The sequence below is a fragment of the Pseudophryne corroboree genome, chromosome 2, assembly GCF_028390025.1.
Source record: "Pseudophryne corroboree isolate aPseCor3 chromosome 2, aPseCor3.hap2, whole genome shotgun sequence".
NCBI lineage: Eukaryota > Metazoa > Chordata > Amphibia > Anura > Myobatrachidae > Pseudophryne > Pseudophryne corroboree.
This window is the reverse complement of record NC_086445.1, coordinates 401,111,042-401,137,036: the sequence shown is the minus strand read 5'-3', so window position 1 is coordinate 401,137,036 and position 25,995 is coordinate 401,111,042. Positions and strand designations below refer to the sequence as shown.

Here is a 25,995-nt window from a genome sequence, read left to right as displayed (position 1 = left end):
CCAATTAGTGTTCCATATATACACATAATGAAATAAATAAATAAAAAAGATAATAGAATATTCATTATTGAATCTAATTAGGTATATACGTATATACATAATTGAATGCTATTTGCACATTAGAACATCTCATTGTGGTCATGAGTGATAATAATAATAAATTTTTATGTATATGTTTATATTTATTTTTATACTAATTCTGTCTTTTTAAAAAGAGGAAATCTAATCGTATCATATATATACATAATAGTGGTTTAGTTAATTGGATATGGCTGGTAAAATCAGGGTATCCCTGAGAAGGACGATACAGATGCTATTAATAACGATCTTAATTGCAACCAATGAGGAATATCCCTGAGGGGGATAAATAGTGACCGCACATCTAGACCTCTAAAAACCTCTGAAGAAACCGCCACCCACAAAAGGCGGAGAAACGCGTCAGGTGACCCTAACGACGTCAAGTGGAACGCAGCTGGAGCGCATCGTAAGCCGGAAGCTTTGCACAACCCGGAAGCCGCGACACGCGGCCAAGCGCTCCCAGCTACACGCAGGCAGCGTGTCACCGCCTCAGCCAGATAGGAAACTTTCCAGCTATACAGTGCCTCAACCCAATCGTGGACACCAATACCGCCGCAGAGTGGAGGGTAAGCAGTGCCCCTATGAGTGCCACGACGGGTTACTAAGTGGTTATGTAAATCTCTCAATATTACATTATATGGAATAAACTGGCACAGAAATATCACCAGAAGAAAGTTTCACTATCTTAAAAGGACTGTGTTGACATATATACCCAGGGACATTTCTGTCTATCTAACCAAACTAATTATTAACATCAATATAACAAAATCCCTGGAGGGATTAACAGTTACTAACAACCAGGACTGTATACTGGGACTGATTACTGGTCCAACTAACTAACCAGCTAACCAATTAAGCATGCATGCTTTAAATTAATTATAAGTCCAATTGGCTAATGCGGGGGTATCTATTGAATTTCATGCAGTGATTATAAGTATGATACTAATTATTCTGCGATTTCCAGCATGATGTTTTTATATCTATGAATGTTTATTTAGTTTGCTGTTCTTTTAATAAAAATATATTTTATTTACCAAACCAGCAGCCTAATTAACCACTTTTGAATATTTGTGCGCTCATACGTTTTAAATTTGTGTATAGGGACAGTTCCCTTTGTTCAGGAGGACTTCCAGATCCTCCTTGTGTGAGCTGCAATTACTATTTAAATTTGATAGTACAAACTTAGCGCCTAATATATATTATTTATATCTTACTAATAAGAGCCACATTAGCATTCAAGGCTGTCCAACACATTTACCCAATCAGGCGTTGGCGGTACCGAAACGGTCACCCCCACTTCCTTTTGTGTCCCTAATACAGCCTACTCCTGGGAAGAGCCTTCAGCCTCAGACATTTCGACACACGTGCACCAAACACCCACAGACACACCAGGCATATAGAGGACAGACCCACAGTAAAGCCTGTCAGAGAGACACAGAGGGGATTTGCCAGCTCACACCCCAGCACTCAATCAGCGGTTCTGAAGCGCCCAATAAATGCCCCAGACCTGCAGCGCTTTTAATATAAAGTATATGGCACCAAATTAGCCAGTGCCCCCCCAGTTTTGCACCCTGATACTTGTTAGTGTGAAGGAAGGACCAGCGTCTTTGCAGCCTGTTGGGGAGGAAATGGCGCCAAGTGAGCTGTGAGGACGAAGCTCCGCCCCCTTAATGGCGCGCTTCCGTCCCGCTTCTTTTACTATATGATTATACTGGCGGGGGTTTAGGACAGTGCCTCGGCACTAATGTCCCCTCTTGCCAGTGTCCACTGAGGATTTATTAGCTGCCCAGGGCACCCTGTAGTGCTGTGTGTATGTGGGAGCTTGGCGCGCAGCATCCGCGCGCTGTGCGGTACCTCAGAGAATGCCGTCACTGAAGTCTTCTTTTCTTCAGCTACTCACCTGTCTTCTGACTTCTGGCTCTGTAAGGGGGTGACGGCCGGCTGCGGGAGTGAGCATCTAGGCGTACCCAGCGATCAGCACCCTCAGGAGCTAATGGTGTCCTGTAGCCAGAAGCAGAGGCCTTGAACTCACTGGAAGTGGGTCATACTCCTCTCCCCTAAGTCACACGAAGCAGGGAGACTGTTGCCAGCAGCCTCCCTGAACATAAAAAACCTTACGAAAAGTATCTTTCAGAGAAACTCAGTAGAGCTCCCTGTAGTGCGTCCAGTCTCACTGGGCACAATTCTAAAACTGGAGTCTGGAGGAGGGGCATAGAGGGAGGAGCCAGTTCACACCCTTTTCAAAGTCTTAAAGTGCCCATGTCTCCTGCGGATCCCGCCTATACCCCATGGTTCTAATGGTGACCCCAGCATCCTCTAGGACGTATGAGAAACAACCCTTAACCTTTTTTTCCCCACACTGATAGTGACACCAGAAACCCAGGGTTTACCACAGTGGCTTAGATCAAAAGCATACAGTCTGCAATATTGACAGCAGCAGCTTCACCTACGCCTACCAACAGCAGTTAGAATAAACAAAGTAGTAATATAACTAAACTGCAAACTCAGTGCTCTTCCATAGCAACTCACAACTCAGGAGTGCAGCAGAATTAGCTACATAGCGCAAGGATCTAAGGTAGGAGGAATCTCTTTAAAGGCTGGTGACTGCCTGCTGCCACAACCAAGATGGCGTGGACTATACAAAGAAACTGTGCCAAACAATGCAACCAATATAAAAAGGCCTGCCAACAATAGATTCCCTTTTTACCTACTGCCAAGGACCGGAGCCCCAGAGCTCTACTCCAGGCATTATTAGCAACTCCTAGCCAATCCATCACTACCTCTGGAAGGCTGTAGTGAACTCGACATCTTCTCAAAGATAGTGTCGTCCATAGTTTGGGATGTCTGGCTATCAAATGCACATGGGCCAGAGTAGTCTGCAGCAGAGGAACAATACCGATTACCAGCACTGTGAACCCCACTCCATTTGTACACTGAGTTTCACAAGAGAGCAGTGGTGTCTGAAAACAAAAGACTAGTAGTAAAATAAAAAAACCCTCCTAGCATATCTTTGTGCCTTCCTCCAAAGGCAAGTAATCAAAAAGCTGAATTACCAATGGTGGTCGGGCGTTATTTATATAGAGCCTATTCTCAGCCTCCTCACATAACCCATCATCTACCAGTGTCCTCCAGAGGACGAAACAAGACTATTCATTTTGTGCTTAGTGTCACCATAAATTTCACTGTCTAAATTTATTTTCTGTTCAGTCATACAAATATTTATATTTCTCCTCCGTCCTAGAGGATGCTGGGGACACTTCAAGAACCATGGGGTATAGACAGGATCCGCAGGAGACATGGGCACTTTAAGACTTTAAAAGGGGTGTAAACTGGCTCCTCCCTCTATGCCCCTCCTCCAGACTCCAGTTTAGAATCGGTGCCCAGTGAAACTGGATGCACACTGAGGAGCTCTCCTGAGTTTCTCTGGAAAAAGACTTTTGTTAGGTTTATTATTTTCAGGGAGACCTGCTGGCAACAGGCTCCCTGCTTCGTGGGACTGAGGGGAGAGAAGCAGACCTACTTCTTTGAGTTTCAAGGCTCTGCTTCTTTGGCTACAGGACACCATTAGCACCTGAGGGTCTGAACGCTAGGTACGCCTAGATGCTCGTTCCCAGAGCCCGCCGTCACCCCCCTTGCAGATCCAGAAGTCAGAAGACAGGTGAGTTGAAGATCAGAAGACTTCAGCGACGGCTTTGAGGTACCGCACAGCGCGCCATGCTCCCACACACATCGGCACTACAGGGTGCAGGGCGCGGGGGGGGGGGGGGGGGGGTTCGCCCTGGGCAGCACTGAAAAACCTCATATAAGAAGGTGGTTTTTAAGTGCCAAGGGCGCCAGTATAAATATTTTAAAAAATAGCAGGGCTGAAGCGCGCCATTAAGGGGGAGGGGCTTAGCCCCATTTTCTCTTCACAGAGCTGCAGAGACGCTGGTCCTTCCTCTACACTTCTGTATCAAGTGACAGGGTGCAAAGCAGGGGGGGGGGGGGGGGCACAGTTATTTTGGTGCTATATATGTATTTATACAAGCGCTAACAGGTCTGAAGCTTTGTATAAGAGTTTTCAGAACCGGGATAAGCGCTGGGTTGTGAGCTGGCAAACTCCCTCTGTGTTTCCCTGACAGGCTTTACTGTGGGTCTGTCCCCTATATGCCCAGTGTGTCTGTGGGTGTCAGTACACGTGTGTCGGCATGTCTGAGGCTGAGTGCTCTTCTCAGGAGGAGGCTGGATTAGGGACAGAAACGGCTGTGGGAGTGACCATGTCGGCACCGCCGACTCCTGATTGGGTAAATGTTTTGAGTGCTTTGAATGCAAATGTGGCTCTATTAAAAAGGAGATTGGATAAATCTGAGTCTCAGAACCAGGCATGGAAAAAATCCGTTGAGGATGTTTTGTCACAGGTCCAGACCCGCTCGGGGTCACAAAAGCGTTCATTTACCCAGATAGCAGATACAGATACCGACATGGACTCTGACTCCAGTGTCGACTATAGTGATGCCAGATTAAATCCTAAACTGGCTAAGCGCATTCAGTACATGATTGTGGCGATAAAAGACGCGTTACATATCACGGAGGATCCTGCTGTTCCTGATACAAGGGTCTGTATATTTAAAGGAAAGAAACCTGAGGTAACGTTTCCTCCCTCTCATGAACTGAACTCGCTTTTTGAAAAGGTTTGGGAAAATCCTGACCAGAAGTTTCAGATTCCCAAGAGAATTCCGGTGGCATATACGCTCCCCTCTGGGGATAGGGAAAAGTGGGAGTCACCCCCCACTGTAGACAAGGCTCTGTCACGACTGTCCAAAAAGGTGGCGCTTCCGTCCCCTGACACGGCAGCCCTAAAGGAACCTGCGGATCGTAAGCAGGAAAATACATTGAAATCCATTTATGTCACTACAGGTACTCTGCTCAGACCTGCCGTTGCTTCGGCGTGGGTGAGTAGCGCTATTGAAAAGTGGGCAGATAACTTGTCATCTGAGATAGATACCCTGGATAGGGATAGCATTCTTTTGACACTGGGTTATATCAAGGACGCTGCAGCCTACCTAAAGGAAGCTGCGAGAGACATTGGCCTTTTGGGATCAAGGGCCAATGCCATGGCAGTCTCAGCTAGAAGAGCATTGTGGATTCATCAATGGAATGCTGATGCTGACTCTAAGAAGGCTATGGAGTCTCTGCCGTATAAAGGTGGTGTCTTGTTTGGGGACGGCCTCGCTGACCTGGTATCTACGGCTACCGCGGGTAAGTCATCATTTTTACCTTATGTTCCTGTACAACAAAAGAAAACGCACCACTATCAGATGCAGTCCTTTCGGCCCAATAAATACAAAAAAAGGACGAGGGTCTTCCTTCCTTGCTTCTAGAGGAAGAGGAAAGGGAAAAAGGTCACCGGCTGTGGCAGGTTCCCAAGAGCAGAAGTCCACTCCGGCTTCTGCCAAATGCACCGCATGACGCTGGGACTCCTCTGCGGGAGTCCGCACCGGTGGGGGTACGTCTCCAACTATTCAGTCAGTTCTGGGTTCGTTCGGCCCTAGACCCATGGGTGTTAGAAATAGTGTCCCAAGGATACAAACTGGAGTTTCAAGACGTTCTCCCTCGGCGATTTTTCAAATCAGCCTTACCAGCTTCTCTTCCGGACAGGGAGGTAGTATGCGATGCGATACAAAAGCTGTGTCAAAATCAAGTCATTATCAAGGTGCCCCCGTCACAACAGGGAGAAGGTTTTTATTCGAGCCTCTTCGTGGTCCCGCAGCCAGACAGCTCGGTCAGACCAATTCTGAACCTAAAATCCCTCAATTTCTATCTGAGAAAGTTCAAATTCAAGATGGAATCTCTCCAAGCAGTGAACTCCAGTCTGGAGGAAGGGGATTTTATGATGTCGGTCAACATAAAAGATGCCTACTTACACGTCCCCATATATTCTCCGCATCAGGCTTACCTGTGGTTTGCGATTCAGGATTGTCATTACCAATTTCAGACGTTGCCGTTTGGTCTATCCACGGCTCCGAGGGTTTTCACCAAAGTTATGGCGGAAATTATGGTTCTCCTGCGCAAGCAGGGAGTCACAATTATCCCGTACTTGGACGATCTTCTGATAAAGGCGAGATCCAGGGACCGATTACTGCAGAGCATTACGATTTCCCTGACAGTTCTGCAACAACATGGTTGGCTCCTGAACTTGCCAAAGTCACAGTTGAGTCCGACAAAACGACTGTCGTTTTTGGGAATGATTCTGGACACAGAATTACAGAGAGTTTTTCTTCCAGAAGAAAAGGCTCTGGAAATTCAGTCTGGTCAAACAAATTCTGAAGCCAGCGAGTGTCAATCCATCAATGCACTCGATTACTGGAGAAGATGGTGGCAGCCTACGAGGCCATTCAGTTTGGCAGGTTCCATGCCAGAGTGTTTCAGTGGGATCTGTTGGACAAGTGGTCCGGGTCCCATCTGCACATGCACCGACAGATAATCCTGTCTTCCAAGACCAGAATCTCACTCCTGTGGTGGATGCACAGTTCTCACCTCCTAGAGGGACGCAGGTTCGGTATCCAGGACTGGATCCTGGTGACCACGGATGCGAGTCTCCGAGGCTGGGGTGCAGTCACACAGGAAGCTTGTCTACACATAAACATTCTGGAATTAAGGGCCATTTACAACAGCCTTCTACAAGCGGAACATCTTCTTCGTGATCTGCCCGTCTTGATTCAGTCAGACAACATAACAGCAGTGGCGTACATGAACCGCCAGGGCGGAACGAAAAGCAGAGCGGCAATGGCAGAGGCCACAAAAGTTTTCCACTGGGTGGAGAGGCATGTATGCGCTCTGTCAGCGGTCTTCATTCAAGGTGTGGACAACTGGGAAGCAGACTTCCTCAGCAGACACGATCTCCATCCAGGAGAGTGGGGTCTTCATCAAGAGGTCTTTGCAGAAGTGACAAGTCGTTGGGGAATTCCTCAAATAGACATGATGGCGTCTCGCATCAACAAGAAACTTCTGAGATATTGTTCCAGGTCGAGGGACCTTCAAGCAATAGCGGTGGACGCCCTAGTGACACCGTGGGTGTTTCAGTCGGTATATGTGTTCCCTTCGATTCCACTCGTTCAAAAAGTGATAAAGATCATAATAAGAACAAGGGTTCATGCAATCCTCATTGTTCCAGATTGGCCAAGGAGGGCCTGGTATCCAGATCTTCATGAATTGCTCATAGGAGATCCCTGGCCTCTTCCTCTACGAGAGGATCTGTTACAGCAGGGGCCGTCCGTGTACCAAGACTTACCACTGCTGCGTTTGACGGCTTGGAGGTTGAACGCCGGATCCTAGCCCGAAAGGGTATTCCCAGTGAAGTCATTCCCACACTTCTTCAGGCTAGAAAAGAAGTAACGGTGAAACATTATCACCGTATTTGGAGAAAATATGTGTCTTGGTGTGAATCCAAGAAGGCTCCTACGGAAGACTTTCAGCTGGGCCGTTTTCTCCATTTTCTGGAAGCAGGTGTGGATGCGGGCCTAAAGTTAGGCTCAATTAAAGTACAAATTTCGGCCTTGTCAATTTTCTTTCAAAAAGAATTGGCCTCCCTTCCGGAAGTTCAGACTTTCGTGAAAGGCGTGCTGCACATCCAACCTCCCTTTGTGCCCCCGATGGCACCATGGGATCTTAACATGGTGTTGCAGTTCCTGCAATCTCATTGGTTTGAACCTTTACGTAAGGTAGAGTTGAAATTCGTCACTTGAAAAGTGATCATGCTATTGGCCTTGGCCTCTGCAAGGCGGGTGTCTGAATTGGCGGCTTTGTCTCACAAGAGCCCCTATTTGATCTTCCAAGAAGATAGAGCGGAGTTGAGAACTCATCCGCAATTTCTGCCGAAAGTGGTGTCATCGTTTCACATGAACCAACCTATTGTCGTGCCAGTGGCTACTGACGCCTTAGCGGAATCAAAGTCTCTAGATGTGGTCAGAGCTTTGAAAATTTATGTAGCCAGGACGGATCAGATTAGGAAAACGGAGGCTCTGTTTGTCCTGTATGATCCCAACAAGATTGGGGCTCCTGCTTCCAAGCAGACTATTGCACGCTGGATCTGTAATACGATTCAGCAAGCTCATTCTACGGCTGGATTGCCGTTACCGAAATCAGTGAAGGTCCATTCTACCAGAAAGGTGGGCTCATCCTGGGCGGCTGCCCGGGAGGTCTCTGCATTACAGCTTTGCCGAGCTGCTACTTGGTTGGGTTCAAACACTTTTGCAAAGTTTTACAAGTATCATACCCTGGCTAAGGAGGACCTCTTGTTTGGTCAATCGGTGCTGCAGAGTCATCCGCACTCTCCCGCCCGTTCTTGAGCTTTGGTATAAACCCCATGGTCCTTGAAGTGTCCCCAGCATCCTCTAGGACGTATGAGAAAATAGGATTTTAATACCTACCGGTAAATCCTTTACTCTTAGTCCGTAGAGGATGATTGGCGCCCGTCCCGGTGCGTACTGTATCTGCAGTTCTTGGTTATGGTTACACACGTGTTGTGTTGCGTTTATAGTCAGCCTGTTGCTGTCGTTATTCATGCCGTTGCATGCGTTGGGTTGAATGCCATGTTGTACGGCATGCTTGAGGTGTGAGCTGGTATGTATCTCACCTTAGTTTAAATCAAAATAAATCCTTTTTCCTCAAAATGTCCATCTCCCTGGGCAGTTCCTATAACTGGAGTCTGGAGGAGGGGCATAGAGGGAGGAGCCAGTTCACACCCCTTTTAAAGTCTTAAAGTGCCCATGTCTCCTGCGGATCCCGTTTATACCCCATGGTTCTTGAAGTGTCCCCAGCATCCTCTACGGACTAAGAGAAAAGGATTTACCGGTAGGTATTAAAATCCTATTTTTGCATTAGAACTACACAGAAGCATAGGTCATTGCAGACCTTCAACTGTGTCAACAACAGTCTGTTATAATTAATTTGTATTTAATTATTTCACGTTTGTTCTAAAACAAATGTGAATTAGACTGAAGGCTCGTTATGTTCTGACTCATATAATCTGATATAAATTGTATATAGATAATTTGTAACCTAATAAATATAAATAATGTTGTTACAGCCCATAAGAATGGTTAAGACGCACAATGTATTACTAAGCCATGTTTGCTAGCCTCTGGTATTTAATGTGTCTTAATCTTTTCTGAATAACTCTAATTTTAGAAAAAAAAAATTGCAAATGTATCAGATTTACTTTGCACCATATATTTAGTTGTTGAAATGCTAAATACATACCATATACAAATATCATGCAGGCGTTGGTCCACATACATCTACACAACGTGTGAAGCCTATAATAGAACAACCATAGGAAAAAACAAATATCACAAACCTATGTTCCACTGTAAGATACAAAACAAAATAACCGTACCGAGGACTGTGACATTTGCCATTCTCCAGAACCATCCTTTAAGATTTTCTCATCCTTAATACTCTTTTCAAACAATTTCTTGCTAATCGGTTCCTCCATATCCAGGATATCTAGAGCCTGCTGGTACTCCTTTGCGGCATACTTAACAGAAAAACAAAATAGAACACTTCACATTGTTAATGTTAAATGTTTATGATGTTGCACCATATTAACAAATAAAAAATAAGATTTTACTTACCGGTAAATCTATTTCTCGTAGTCCGTAGAGGATGCTGGGGACTCCGTAAGGACCATGGGGATAGACGGGCTCCGCAGGAGACATGGCCACTTTAAGAAAGAATTTAGTTCCTGGTGTGCACTGGCTCCTCCCTCTATGTCCCTCCTCCAGACCTCAGTTAGAGAAACTGTGCCGAGAGGAGATGGACAGTACGAGGAAAGGATTTTGTTAATCCAGAGGCAAGATTTATACCAGCCACACCAATCACACCGTATAACTTGTGATAACTACCCAGTTAACAGTATGAAAACAACATATCATCAGTTCAAGACCGATGCAACTATAACATAACCCTTATTGAAGCAATAACTATATACAAGTATTGCAGAAGAAGTCCGCATTTGGGACGGGCGCCCAGCATCCTCTACGGACTACGAGAAATAGATTTACCGGTAAGTAAAATCTTATTTTCTCTAATGTCCTAGAGGATGCTGGGGACTCCGTAAGGACCATGGGGATTATACCAAAGCTCCCAAACGGGCGGGAGAGTGCAGATGACTCTGCAGCACCGATTGAGCAAACATGAGGTCCTCCTCAGCCAGGGTATCAAACTTGTAGAATTTTGCAAAAGTGTTTGAACCAGACCAAGTAGCAGCTCGACACAGCTGAAGTGCCGAGACCCCCCCCAGCAGCCGCCCAAGAAAAGCCCACCTTCCTAGTGGAATGGGTCTTGACCGATTTTGGTAACGGCAAACCAGCCGTAGAATGCGCGTGCTGAATCGTGTTACAAATCCAGTGAGCAATAGTTTGCTTTGAAGCAGGGGCACCAATCTTGTTGGATGCATACAGGACAAACAGCGCTTCAGTTTTCCTGACTCTAGCCGTTCTGGCTACGTAAATTTTCAAAGCCCTGACCACATCAAGTAACTCGGAATCCTCCAAGTCACGTGTAGCCACAGGCACCACAATAGGTTGGTTCATATGAAAAGATTAAACCACTTTTGGCAGAAATTGTGAACGGGTCCGCAATTCTGCTCTATCCATATGGAAAACCAAATAGGGGCTTTTATGTGACAAAGCCGCTAAATCAGACACTCGCCTAGCCGAATCCAAGGCTAATAACATGACCACCTTCCACGTGAGATATTTCAACTCCATCGTTTTAAGTGGTTCAAACCAGTGTGACTTTAGGAAACTTAACACCACGTTAAGATCCCAAGGTGCCACCGGAAGCACAAAAGGAGGCTGAATATGCAGCACTCCCTTACAAAAGTCTGAACTTCTGGGAGAGAAGCCAATTCTTTTTGAAAGAAAATGGATAGGGCCGAAATCTGGACCTTAATGGAACCTAATTTAAGGCCCAAATTCACTCCAGTCTGTAGGAAGTGAAGGAAACGACCCAGATGGAATTCTTCCGTAGAAGCATTCTTGGTCTCACACCAAGAAACATATTTTCGCCATATACGGTGATAATGTTTTGCTGTTACTTCCTTCCTAGCCTTTATCAGCGTAGGGATAACCTCAACTGGAATGCCTTTTTCTGCTAGGTTCCGGCGTTCAACCGCCATGCCGTCAAACGCAGCCGCGGTAAGTCTTGGAACAGACAGGGTCCCTGTTGCAACAGGTCCTGTCTTAGAGGAAGAGGCCACGGATCTTCTGTGAGCAGTTCCTGCAGATCTGGATACCAGGTCCGTCTTGGCCAATCTAGAACAATGAGGATTGTTCTCACTCCTTTTCTTGTTATTATCCTCAACACCTGTGGTATGAGAGGAAGTGGAGGAAATACATAGACTGACTGGAACACCCACGGTGTCACTAGGGCGTCTACCGCTACTGCCTGAGGGTCTCTTGACCTGGCGCAATACCTCTGTAGCTTTTTGTTGAGGCGGGACGCCATCATGTCTATCTGTGGCAGTTCCCACCGACTCACAATCTGTGCGAAGACTTCTGGATGAAGTCCCCACTCTCCCGGGTGTAGGTCGTGTCTGCTGAGGAAGTCTGCTTCCCAGTTGTCCACTCCCGGAATGAACACTACTGACCGTGTGCTTACATGATTCTCCGCCCAGCGAAGAATTCTGGTGGCTTCCGCCATTGCCACTCTGCTCCTTGTGCCGCCTTGGCGGTTTACATGAGCCACTGCGGTGATGTTGTCTGACTGGATCAGAACTGGTCGGTCGCGAAGTAAGGTCTCCACTTGACGTAGGGCGTTGTATATGGCCCTTAGCTCCAGGATGTTGATGTGAAGACAAGTCTCTTGACTTGACCAAAGACCCTGGAAATTTCTTCCCTGTGTGACTGCTCCCCAACCTCGGAGGCTTGCGTCCGTGGTCACCAGGATCCAGTCCTGAATGCCGAATCTGCGGCCCTCAAAAAGGTGAGCACTCTGCAGCCACCACAGTAGTGACACCCTGGCCCTGGGGGACAGGGTGATCAACCGATGCATCTGAAGATGTGACCCGGACCACTTGTCCAGTAGGTCCCATTGTTAAGTCCTCGCATGGAACCTGCCGAAGGGAATGGCCTCGTATGACGCCACCATCTTTCCCAGGACTCGAGTGCAATGATGCACTGACACCTGTTTTGGTTTCAATAGGTTCTTGACCAGAGTCATGAGTTCCTGGGCCTTCTCTATCGGGAGATAAACTCTCTTCTGGTCCGTGTCCAGAATCATGCCCAAGAAGGGCAGACGAGTCGTAGGAACCAACTGCGACTTTGGAATATTGAGAATCCAGCCGTGTTGCTGTAACACTTTCAGTGAAAGAGATACGCTGTTCAGCAACTGCTCTCTTGATCTCGCTTTTATGAGGAGATCGTCCAAGTACGGGATAATTGTGACACCTTGCTTCCGCAGGAGCACCATCATTTCCGCCATTACCTTGGTGAAAATCCTCGGGGCCGTTGAGAGACCAAACGGCAACGTCTGAAATTGGTAATGACAATCCTGTACCGCAAATCTTAGGTACGCCTGATGAGGTGGATAAATGGGGACATGAAGGTACGCATCCTTTATGTCCAGTGACACCATAAAATCCCCCCCTTCCAGGCTTGCGATGACCGCTCTTAGCGATTCCATCTTGAACTTGAACCTTTTCAAGTATAGGTTCAGAGATTTTAAATTCAATATTGGTCTGACCGAACCGTCTGGTTTCGGGACTACAAACATGGTCGAATAAGGACTCGAGTGCAATGATGCACTGACACCTGTTTTGGTTTCAATAGGTTCTTGACCAGAGTCATGAGTTCCTGGGCCTTCTCTATCGGGAGATAAACGGTCTTCTGGTCCGTGTCCAGAATCATGCCCAAGAAGGGCAGACGAGTCGTAGGAACCAACTGCGACTTTGGAATATTGAGAATCCAGCCGTGTTGCTGTAACACTTTCAGTGAAAGAGATACGCTGTTCAGCAACTGCTCTCTTGATCTCGCTTTTATGAGGAGATCGTCCAAGTAGAGGATAATTGTGACACCTTGCTTCCGCAGGAGCACCATCATTTCCGCCATTACCTTGGTGAAAATCCTCGGGGCCGTTGAGAGACCAAACGGCAACGTCTGAAATTGGTAATGACAATCCTGTACCGCAAATCTTAAGTACGCCTGATGAGGTGGATAAATGGGGACATGAAGGTACGCATCCTTTATGTCCAGTGACACCATAAAATCCCCCCCTTCAGGCTTGCGATGACCGCTCTTAGCGATTCCATCTTGAACTTGAACCTTTTCAAGTATAGGTTCAGAGATTTTAAATTCAATATGGGTCTGACCGAACCGTCCGGTTTCGGGACTACAAACATGGTCGAATAATAACCCCTTCCCTGTTGAAGGAGGGGAACCTTGACCACCACCTGCTGAAGATACAATTTTTGTATTGCGTTTAACACTATTTCCCTCTCTTGGGGGGGAAGATGGTAGGGCCGATTTGAAATACCGGCGAGAAGGCACCTCTTCGAATTCCAGCTTGTAACCCTGAGACACAATTTCTATTGCCCAAGGATCCACCTGGGAGTGAACCCACATGTGGCTGAAATTCCGAAGACGTGCCCCCACAGGGCCCGGCTCCGCCAGTGGAGCCCCAGCGTCATGCGGTGGATTTTGTAGAGGCCTGTGAGGACTTCTGTTCCTGGGAACTAGCTGCGTTGTGCAGCTTCTTTCCTCTGCCCCTACCTCTGGCAAGAAAGGACGCACCTCGGACTTTCTTGTTTCTTTGTGAACAAAAGGACTGCATTTGATAATGCGGTGCTCTCTTAGGCTGTGAGGGAACATAAGGCCAAAAATTTGACTTTCCAGCTGTAGCTGTGGAGACCAGGTCCGAGAGACCTTCCCCGAACAATTCCTCACCCCTGTAAGGTAAAACCTCCATATGCCTTTTTGAGTCGGCATCACCTGTCCATTGCCGAGTCCACAGGACCCTTCTGGCAGAAATCGACATAGTGTTTATTCTAGAACCCAGTAGACTAATGTCTCTTTGAGCATCTCTCATATATAGGACAGCGTCTTTTATATGCCCCAGGGTCAATAATACAGTATCCTTATCTAGGGTATCTAATTCCTCAGATAAGGTATCCGTCCATGCCGCTACAGCACTACACACCCAGGCCGACGCAATTGCCGGTCTTAGTAAGGTACCCGAATGTGTATAAATGGACTTCAGGGTAACCTCCTGTTTGCAATCAGCAGCATCTTTGAAGGTAGCCGTATCCTGGGACGGCAGGGCTACCTTTTTGGATAAGCGTGTTAAAGCTTTGTCTACCCTAGGGGAGGATTCCCATCGTAGTCTATCCGTTGACGGGAAAGGATACGCCATAAGAATCCGTTTGGAAATCTGCATCCTCTGGGCACAGTATCAAACTGAGGTCTGGAGGAGGGGCATAGAGGGAGGAGCCAGTGCACACCAGGAACTAAATTATTTCTTAAAGTGCCCATGTCTCCTGCTGAGCCCCTCTATCCTCATGGTCCTTACGGAGTCCCCAGCATCCTCTAGGACGTTAGAGAAATAATGGACTAGTATTATTTATTACCAGTTATATATAGCGCACACATATTCCGCAGCGCTTTACAGAGAATATTTGGTCATTCACATCAGTCTCTACCCCAGTGGAGCTTACAATATACACTGCTCAAAAAAATGAAGGGAACACTAAAATAACACATCCTAGATCTGAATGAATGAAATATTCTTATTAAATACTTTGTTCTTTACATAGTTGAATGTGCTGACAACAAAATCACACAAAAAATTTCAATGGAAATCAAATTTATTAACCCATGGAGGTCTGGATTTGGAGTCACCCTCAAAATTAAAGTGGAAAAACACACTACAGGCTGATCCAACTTTTATGTAATGTCCTTTAAACAAGTCAAAATGAGGCTCAGTAGAACATATACGGCACAATGATACATGCCCCTCAGACACGGATTCATACATACATGCTTTTTACTATCCCACTAGGTCATACATTTCCTACCTACCCCTCTCTCCCGACTATCCAAACTTCTGTAGATATTGTGTAGATATTTTTCTGTTTAGTGATTAGATAGTGGCAGTTATTGGTGACTGCCAAAGGGTGGACTGTCAAAGTCGAAAAATATTGCAGTACACACATCACGTACAAACCACACACAGATGGCCTCTGCGCGTGTACTTGTTCTGCCGTGCGTGCACATATCCGCAATTTGCGTATGGTCGCTCCCGCGGTCCTGCGCATCAGCGCGTGGTATGGGTATTTACGATAGAGTTTGTGAACGCATGGAGAGCTATCAAAACACATTACATATTTAATCCAAATAGTGCACAATGTACACATAGTCCCCCTGCACCACATACGAAATAAACAACAGTTTAAATGGTTTCAGAACAAAGGGATTCGCCTTTACAGAATAGGAGGGGACAGAACAAGGTCATAAGGTGGTGTTTGGTATCCAGCTGTAGGGTATTTTAAGGGTAACATTCCGGTGTTGGTTTGAGGAAGATCGCATGTTCCTGCAGATAGTTATGTGCAGAAGCAGAATATAGATATAAACTGTATTTACTGTACATTATGTATGCGGCGGGAATCCAGAGGAGACCACCCACAAGAGCAGTTGGGAAAGACATCGCCCACCTATTCAAACCGACCTATGACCTCTCCTGTACTGTAAAAGTGCATTCCTGTGTCCAATGGACAAAGGGATTACAGTATCTATTGTATTGCTTTTGGAAGAAGTGTATAAAGAGAGCCTGCTTCTGGCCTGGTAAATCACAAGACTCACAAAGTTATCTATTTGATGACCGAGGACCGGGCCGGGAAGCGCAAGCGAATCTACTCAAGTATGTACCATTGAATGTAGCCATTTACTCTGTTATATTGTATTGTATTATTTATATTGTAACCCCCTTTCAGCAATAATCCACTGTGGTGTCGGAACCCAGCGGTTAAATCACAATTGGTGTCGTGTCTTCATTGCCCTGCTAAGGTTTAAAGTGTTGTATCATTGCATTGCATTACTGTGAAAGTTTAAAGTGTATCTCTGGGTGTGTGCGCGCTGTGTGTACTTTGTACCCCCAGCGCGGCGTTTGTACGCTAAGTCTGTACAGTGATACGGGACTCCGTACGCAAACAGTGTATAAATTACGTAGCGTGTGTACTAAGTTTAGCGGCAGCAGCGGCTCCACGGTAAAGTGTATTCTAAGTGTGTATAAGGTATAGCTTTCTTTCCTGTAAGATAATCGACATTATCAAGTGTATATTCCCTAACACATGTACACGCGCACACATTCATACTAGGGTTAATTTTGTTGGGATCCAATTAACCTACCAGCATATTTTTGAATTGTGGGAGGAAACCCACGCAAGTACGGGGAGAATATACAAACTCCGCACAGGTAGAGCCATGGTGGGAATTGAACCCATGACCTCAGTGCTGTGAGGCAGTAACGCTAACCATTACACCATCCGTACTGCCAATTGTATTAGTTTAGTGATTTATTTAACATACTGTTCAAAATGATTCCCCATAAATTGCTACTGAAATTTAAATATTCTGTCTAGTTTGCAGCCATGATCAGATTGACGACACATTAAACCTGCATTAGTGAGAGCTTAGTGATATTACTTACATGACATCTGGCTGCAAGGTAACGACATGCCTCAAACACCTGATATGGAAAAGGTAGAAGGAAAATGAAGGTCATAAAGAGCAAAACAAAGGTCCTATAATACCTGCACAATTCATACCTGCATTCTACTGTATCACTCTTCATGACTGACTTGGCCAGCATAGTTGTGAAGAGAGAGGAGTTTATACTACAATGGCCATGGGCACCAAGCAGCAATTCGTTATATAGTGGTTTAAACAATTAAAATAAGTGATGCTCCAAACAGTTTGTTAGTTCTGTTTGGAGGACCATCAGTATTGGGTTCACTACGATATGCCGGCGCTCGGGTTCCCGGCGACCAGCATACCGGTGCCGGGAGCCCGACCGCCGGCTTACCGACAGTGTGGCGAGCGCAAATGAGCCTCTTGCGGGCTTGCTGCGCTCGCCACGCTACGGGCATGGTGCTACGCGCGCCACATTATTTTATTCTCCCTCCAGGGGGGTTGTGGACCCCCACGAGGGAGAATAAGTGTCGGTATGCAGGCTGTCGGGATCCCGGCGCCGGTATACTGTGCGCCGGGATCCCGTCAGTCGGCATACTGAAGACCACCCTCAGTATTATGTACAGAAAACAATGCAGTAAATTATGTTATACAGTATTCCTATAGGTTGTATGATCTTGCACTATAGTGTGCATTGAACTAGCTTCAGACAATGGGGGTCATTCCGAGTTGATCGTAGCTGTGCTAAATTTAGCACAGCTATTATGTTCCCAGACATGCGGGGGGACGCCCGCCCCGCATGTCTGTCCGCCCCCCCAAGTACAAAAGCATCGCACAACGGCGATGCTATTGTACTTGTTGAGTAACTCCCGGCCAGCGCAGCTCCTGCGGCTGGCCGGGAGTTACTCGTCGCTGCCCCTGGTCGCAGCGCTGCGTGTGATGTCACGCAGCCGCTGCGGCCCACCCCCCGCACAGTCCGGCCATGCCTGCGTTGGCCGGACCGCGCCCCCAAAATGGCGGCCAAACGCCGCCGTGCCGCCCCCTCCTGCCTCTGCCTGATTGACAGGGACCGACGGTCTTCGGCCGTCCGGCATGCGCCGGCACATGCGCAGTTCCGACCCGATCGCTCCACTGCGATAAACTGCAGCGAGCGATCGGGTCGGAATGACCCCCAATATACTGTGGTTTCTGTGCAAACAAAATGAATAATTGTCCAACAACATTTCAGCTGTCCTAATTTCTAAACTATTCACTTTGGCCAAAACTATAATTGTAGCACCACGTGACTGGGGGCATTTGTGGGTGGGTGAGTGAGAGATTTTCGGTACTCTATTGCTGCTAATTATTGCAGGTTCCAGCACATCTAAAATTATGTTTGAAGAACTGATATTTCAGAACTTAGAGCATGATCACCATGATGAATAGAAACTTACTTTATCCAATTTCCGTGACCTTAGTGCATGTGAAGCTCTGTGGTACTGAGCAGTCAGATACAGACATTGTGCCAGCCAATAAATATCTTGCGGCTCCTCTGCAAACAAACAAACAATTGGTCTTTATATCCAGACATCTTATCACAGTATTTAACCTAATGCACCGCACAGGTTAGATGACTAGAAGTTAATGAGGAGTCTGATGGCCACATTAAGCATGAGGCTAGTGTTGTTTCTCAGGGAGCCTCATCCAACCCTCAGATGGCCCTCATAATATTTCCTTTGGTTCTATTCCAAGGGAGCCACTATTTCTAGAGGCAGTGTGCATAGTCATATAAGCTTTACCAGTTAGCAATACTTCATCTATTGTTTATGCTAAAAAAGGTCTTGCATTAATCTCATAACGTGATCTACTGCAACTTTGAAAAGAAAGTGTTAAAGGGGCTGATTCAATTAGCCGCAGTAAGTGAAAATTTTTGACTGGCAAATATATACTGCGGGATATTTTCAGCATGTACGCTAGTGAAACATAGAAACATACAATTTGATGGCAGATAAGAACCACTTGGTCCATCTAGTCTGCCCCTACTGCGATCTGCACTAATCAATTAGAAAATGCTTATTACAGCACCCGCACAGTAATTCTACAGTGCGCAACCTGAGGGGGATTCAAGAAAAAAAGACCAGAGAGTGTCAAATAACACTGGATAACAGTATATAAGGTTATTAGTGGCCATAATCAAAGTATATGAGATTTTTAAAGATGTGGATTTTTACATTTTTTACCCATAGTGGATAAATTATAGTAAAGAGGTGTTTTGCACCAAATTAAAGCATCTAGAATATTTTGAAGATAAGAAAATGTGATTTTTAATTATTTTTACGTTTAAAAAAGTTGGGGGAAAAGTTTTATCTCCAATTCAAAAGTACAAAAAATCCATGTCCACTCTATACAACACCTCAAAATACAAGTCCCACACAATTAAAACCATTAAGAGTTTTTTTTTTTTACAGAAAATTACTTTAGAATGACATGACATTAAGGGCCAGATGTTGCTATTTAAATGCCTCCAAGTGCATGACTGTTCATTGTAAGAGGTGTGCCAGAGGTACTGCACATTCTGACATTTTTACTTTAAAATACAAATTTTGACCTACTTTCCATCTGCTCAGGAGCTGCAAACTAAGTCGCAGCTGCAGATTTTTTTACCCACGGTAACGGTTGCGTTAACGGAACCTGCAGCAAATTGAATTCGGGCCATAGGTTTCTAATGGCAGCCAGTCCCTGGCTGGAAGTAAACATGTAAACATGCCGCCGAACACCATTAAACAGTATCAACCCTGTGTAAACTGGGACTCTCTCCTGGAAGGCAATCCTCTAATCCATTTGCCCTCTGATGAATCCATCTCACAGACGTACTTGGGACCTTTTTTTAGAGACACACGCAATGTAGAAGTTGGACACAGTGGAGGAATTTTTTTAAACCGAGCATGCGTCAGCTGTTTTGCACACATGCAGTGACTGATTACTGAAGGCGGACACAATGAGGATTTACGGTATATGCAAAGTAAGTGAGAGTTAGTGACCATCTGGGGGTGGTTGCTACAAAATGCAGGCATGTCACCACCATTTTCTGGTCGACCACTGCAAATTCATTCACAGTTGGACTGCCCCAGGTGTCTTAGATGAGCCAGACATTCTGAGACATAGGCTTGCTGCCGATGGTGTGACTGATGTTCCAAATGTTGCATCTTTTGTACATAAGTAGCGGATTGGAGGCACTGGCAGTGGGTGGCTCTGCACACAAGACAGCGACTGAATCATTAGCATATTTTCTCTTACATCCTAGAGGATACTGGGGTCCATATTAGTACCATGGGGTATAGACGGGTCCACTAGGAGCCATGGGCACTTTAAGAGTTTGATAGTGTGGGCTGGCTCATCCCTCTATGCCCCTCCTACCAGACTCACATTAGAAAATGTGCCCGGAGGAGCCGGTCACGCTTGGGAAGCTCCTGAAGACTTTTCTGCATTTATTTTCTATTTTTTATTTTCAGTCAGGTCTGGTTGGCACCAGACTGCCTGCTTCGTGGGACTTAGGGTGGGGAACGGCCCAACCTCCCTAGGGTTAATGGCCCCATTCCCTGCTGACAGGACACTGAGCTCCTGAGGGTCCTATTCGCAAGTCCCACCATGGCGAGCGTACAGACCCGCAGCACGCCGCCTCCCTTAACAGAGCCAGAAGTCAGAAGAGTGGTGAGTAGGTGGCTGGTGTCCCGATTAGCGGGTCGCCGGCTGTAATGGCGGCACAAGGGTAGGAGCGCAGCGCTGACATGCAGGCTGCGCTCCAGGCTTCAGAGACACTGTGTGACCGCTGTGAGGGGCGAGCTGAAGCCACTAATGATACCCACGCTGGCAGTACACTACAGGGGTTTTAACCCACTGTAGAACAGAATATATACCTCAGCCAGTATAAAAAACCCGGGAAGTCCGCGCGCCATTAAGGGGGCAGTGCTTCACTATGAGCGGATCCAGAAGCTCACCAGCACCATTTTACCTCTGCAGCTATACACAGGCAGATTGGCAGGGAAGCGCAGCTCCTCCACGAGGACTCCAGAACACCTCAACAGTACCAGGGGGTCATAGCAGGGGGGGAGCAATATTTGGTGTACTAAGCCCTATTAAAGATACTTAGTTTGCGACCCAGCTAAACTTGTTCTTTAGCTACAGGGGCGCTGTGTGGCTGGCTCCATTATACTCTGTGTCTCCCTAGAAGGGCTCTGTGTGGGTTAACTGTGCTTTTAACCTATTTCGTGTGTGTGTGTGTGTGTGTGTGTGTGTGTGTGTGTGTTCTTTCACATTTACTATGTCAAAGGAGTGTGTATCATGCACAGCAGAGTGCTTTTCTCAATCTGAGGGATCACTGTAGTGTACTCAGGATAGGACACATTCTCAGGCTAGTGGATCTGAACCAGTATGGTTAGATTCAGTAAAAGGGATGATTTCAAATATTTTGAATAAATTATCCCAAAATGAGAAGGAGACGCAATACTTAAGGCAATCTGTTGACGACCTGATGAATAGAGATTCAGTGGCCATTCCAGCGTCTCAGACCCCTGCCATTTGTCCACAGAAGCGTACTCTGGCCCAAATCATGCAGGACGATACCGATGATGATGATGTATCAGACCTGGAGGAGGGTGAGGTGGACTCGGGAGGGGGGGATGCAGCTTTGTCACATGGTATACAGGCCCTAATAGAAGCTATTAGAGATGTCCTGCACATTCCTGATAAGGTGTCAGAGGACGAGGAAGAATCTTATTTTAATGTGAAATAGAAATCCTCAGCTACTTTCCCTGTATCTAAGGAATTAAATTCCCTATTTGAAGCAAAATGGGGTAAATCCTGACAAGAAGTTTCAGGTCCCAAAACGGTTACTCACATCCTTCCCATTTCCTCAGGATGATAGGAAAAAATGGGAAAATCCAACGATAGTTGAAGCACTGGTTTCTAGGCTGTCACGTAAGACAGTTTTACCTGTTCCTGGGGCAGTTTCCTTGAAGGATGCTGCAGACCGCAAGATTGAGACCACTCTCAAATCTCTGTACACAGCTGCGGGGGTGGCCCAGAGACCCACTATAGCTTGTGCATGGATCTCTAGGGTCATTGCAAAATGGTCAGGTAATCTAATTGACGGTTAGATTCCTTATCCAGGGGGGAGATAATTTTACTCCTACAGCATATACAGGATTCTGCTAACTTGGTCAGGCAATCTAATTGACGGTTAGATTCCTTATCCAGGGGGGAGATAATTTTACTCCTACAGCATATACAGGATTCTGCTAACTTTATGGTGGAGGCCATAAAGGAAATTGGTTTACTCAATGCACACACCACTGCCATGGCAGTGTCAGCATGCAGGGGCTTGTGGCTACGCCAGTGGACTGCGGACACGGATTCCAGGAAAGGCGTGGAAAGCCTACCTTTCACAGGTGAAGCCCTTTTTGGAGATGAACTGGATACGTGGATATCCAAGGCTACGACGGGTAAGTCTACATACCTTCCTTCCACAGCTCCCCCGGCTAGAAAATCCTACACTGCTCCAACTCTGCACTCCTTTCGGACGGCGAAGTTTAAAAACAAAACCAAAGGTTCTTCTACGGTCTTCAAAGGCAATAGAGGTAAACCCAGAAAATCAGCAGGTTCACAGGAATAGAACCCCGGATCTGCTTCCTCTAAGCCTTCAGCATGACGGTGGACCGCACTGCCTGGAAGACAGGCAGATGGGAGCCTGTTTAAGATTCTTCAGTCACATAATGGGAAACGTCATGCCAGGATCCCTGGGTCAAAGATCTTATAGCCCAGGGCTACAGACTGGAGTTTCAGGAACTCCCACCTCACAGATTCTTCAAATCAGGCTTACCAGCTTCTCAAGAAGCAAGTATGACTTTACAGGAAGCCATTCAAAAACTGGTACAGACTAAGGTCATTGTTCCAGTTCCGCTTCAGCTGCAAACCAGGGTTATTATTCCAACCTGTCTGTAGTACCGAAACCGGAGGGTTCGGTAAGGCCCATTTTAAATCTCCAGTCGTTGAACCCGTACTTACTGGTGTTCAAGATGGAGTCTCTGAGAGCGGTGATCTCAGGTCTGGAGGAGGGGGAATTCTTGGTGTCTCTGGATATCAAGGGTGCGTACCTTCATATTCCGATTTGGCCGCCTCATCAGGCTCATCTAAGGTTTGCCTTACAGGACTGTCACTATTAGTTCCAGGCCTGTCATTTGGCCTCTCTACAGCACCGAGGGTGTTCACCAAGGTAATGGCAGAGATGATGTTTCTACTCTGCAAACAGGGAGTGAACATAATTCCGTACCTGGACGATTTCCTGATAAAAGCACCATCCAGGGAGAGGTTGTTAGACAACACTAACCTCTCAACCCGACTACTCCAGGATCACGGATAGATTCTGAACCTACCAAAATCTCATCTGGAACCAACACGGAGGCTTCCGTTCCTGGGGATGATACTGGATACGGAGGCACAGAAGGTATTCCTTCCCTTGGAAAAGGCATTGGTGATCCAGTTGATGGTGCGGGATGTTCTGAAACCAACCCGGGTATCGGTGCATCTATGCATTCGCCTTCTGGGGAAGATGGTAGCCGCCTACGAGGCGCTACAGTACAGAAGGTTCCATGCAAGGCCCTACCAACTGGATCTGTTGGATAAGTAGTCCAGGTCGCATCTACACATGCACCAGAGGGTCCGTCTGTACCCAAAAGCCAGGATTTCTCTTCTGTGGTGGCTTCAGACTTCTCACCTGACCGAGGGCCAAAGGTTCGGGATTCAAAATTGGATTCTGCTAACCACAGATGCAAGCCTCAGAGGTTGGGGAGCAGTCACCCAAGGGGAACAGTTCCAAGGAAAATGGTCAAGTCAGGAAATCATTATTCCGATCAACATTCTGGATCTAAGGACCATATACAACCCCCTTCTACAGGCATCGCATCTTCTTCAAGATCAAGCAATTCAAGTTCAGTCGGACAATGTGACAGCAGTAACGTACATAAACCGACAAGGCGGAACGAAGAGCAGAGCAGCAATGTCAGAGGTAACAAGGATTCTCCTCTGGGCAGAAAGACACACTGTGGCGTTGTCCGCGATCTTCATTCTGGGAGTAGACAACTGGGAAGCAGACGTCCTCAGCAGACACGACCTCCACCCAGGAGTGGGGCCTTCACCCGGAGGTGTTCAGGTGCGTGACACGTCATGGGGAATTCCACAAATCGACATGATGGCCTCTCATCTCAACAAGAAGCTCAAGCGGTATTGTTCCAGGCCGAGGGACCCACAAGCGGTGGATGCTCTGGTGACTCCATGGGTCTACTAGATGGTGTACGTGTTTCCACCACTTCCATTGATTCCAAAGATTCTCAAAAGAATAAAAAGGGAAAAGGTTCGAGCAATTCTTATTGCTCCGGACTGGCCAAGAAGGGCCTGGTATGCGGATCTACTGGAGATGCTCCTATTGGACCTGTGGCCTCTACCTCTTTGCGAGGACCTTCTCCAACAGGGCCGTTCGTCTATCAAGACTTACCACGGCTACGTTTGACGTCATGGAGGTTGAACGTCAAAATTGTAGCCCGGAAAGGGATCCCGAATAGGATTATTCCAACCCTGATCCAAGCCAGAAAGGGGGTAACGTCTAAACATTTCCACCGTATTTGGAAAAAAAAGGTCTCTTGGTGTGAGAAAAGGAAATTTCCTGCGGTGAAATTTCAACTGGGACGGTTTCTCCTTTTTCTGCAGTCCGGTATGGTTGTGGGCCTACGTTTGGGCTCCATAAAAATCCAGATTTCGGCCTTATCTATTTTCTTCCAGAAAGAATTGGCTTCTCTCCCTGAGGTTCAGACATTTTTGAAGGGGGTTCTGCACATCCAACCGCCCTTTGTGCCTCCTACGGCACCTTGGGATCTCAACGTAGTGTTGCAGTTCCTGCAATCGGAATGGTTTGAGCCTTTACAGGACGTAGACGTCAAGTTTCTTACGTGGAAGGCCGTCACGCTGTTGTCATTGGCTTCTGCGAGGCGTATGTCGGAGCTGGGGGCGTTGTCTCACAAGAGCCCCTATTTGATTTTTTCACGAAGGTAGGGCTGAACTCAGAACTCATCAGCAATTTCTTCCAAAGGTGGTGTCTGCGTTTCATATCAACCTATTGTGGTTCCAGTGGTTACCGACACCCTGCTACTTCAAAGTCCTTGGATGTTCTGAGGGCTTTGAAGAGCTATGTGAAGCAGACAGCTCGTCACAGAAAATCTCACTCGCGGTTTGTTCTCTATGATCCCAATAAGATAGGGTGTCCTGCTTCAAAGCAGACAATTACATGCAGGATCAGGCTTACTATCCAGCATGCTTATTCCACGGCAGGTTTGCCGTGTACAAAATCTGTACAGGCCCACTCTACTAGGTCGGTGGGTTCTTCCTGGGCGGCTGCCTGGGGTGTCTCGGCTTTACAGCTCTGCCGAGCAGCTACTTGGTCAGGTTCGAACACGTTTGCTAAGTTCTACAAGTTCGATACTTTGGCCACGGAGGATCTTCAGTTTGGTCAATCAGTTCTGCAGGAACCTCAGCACTCTCCCACCTGGTTTGGGAGCTTTGGTACATCCCCATGGTACTAATATGGACCCCAGTATCCTCTAGGATGTAAGAGAAAATAGGATTTTAATTACCTACCGGTAAATCCTTTTCTCGTAGTCCATAGAAGATACTGGGCGCCTGCCCAGTGCTTTGTTTCTTCCTGCACTGTTACTTGGTTAAGTATTGTTGGTTCAGCGGTTGCTGTTCCTGGTTTAAAGTTTGGTTAGCTTGGCTTTTCTCTAGTTTGTGTGTGCTGGTTCGGAACCTCACCACTATCCTTTTATATCCTTTTCTCAAAGTATGTCCGTCTTCTCGGGCACCGTTTCCTAGACTGAGTCTGGTAGGAGGGTCATAGAGGGAGTGTCACGAACCGGTCTCTCACCTTTGCGGGTTCTGGGGTTCATCCGTTGCCAGTGCGGTTGCTCGCGGTGCTGTGCGCCCGTGTGGGGACGCAGCGTGATCAGTGGCACAGGTAATGCAGAATCTGGGAACTGTGAGTGCGGGGACCAAATGGCCTAAGGCACTGCGGTGTGTCTGCTGTATAGGAGGTGGCCATGTTGGAGACCAAATAGGTAATACAGAGCACTTGTGAAAACACCTGTGGGCAGGTGTAAACCAATCCCGTGCTTGTGCTGCCTTTAAGTAGGCTGGGATTATGTTACTCTGGGCCAGTGCTTTGTTGTAT

General features: G+C 46.8%; 1 protein-coding gene across 1 annotated transcript in view; it reads right to left on the bottom strand.

The window, feature by feature from the left end:
- The window catches only part of CDC16 (cell division cycle 16), a 170,805-nt gene that overhangs the window by 78,038 nt on the left and 66,772 nt on the right, over positions 1-25,995 (bottom strand). The window contains exons 3-5 of the mRNA XM_063953395.1: positions 18,176-18,273; positions 16,762-16,800; positions 9,455-9,595 (exon numbers count right to left, since the gene is read on the bottom strand). Coding sequence (XP_063809465.1) covers positions 9,455-9,595; positions 16,762-16,800; positions 18,176-18,273 — 278 coding nt within the window. The remainder of the gene's footprint in view (positions 1-9,454; positions 9,596-16,761; positions 16,801-18,175; positions 18,274-25,995) is intronic.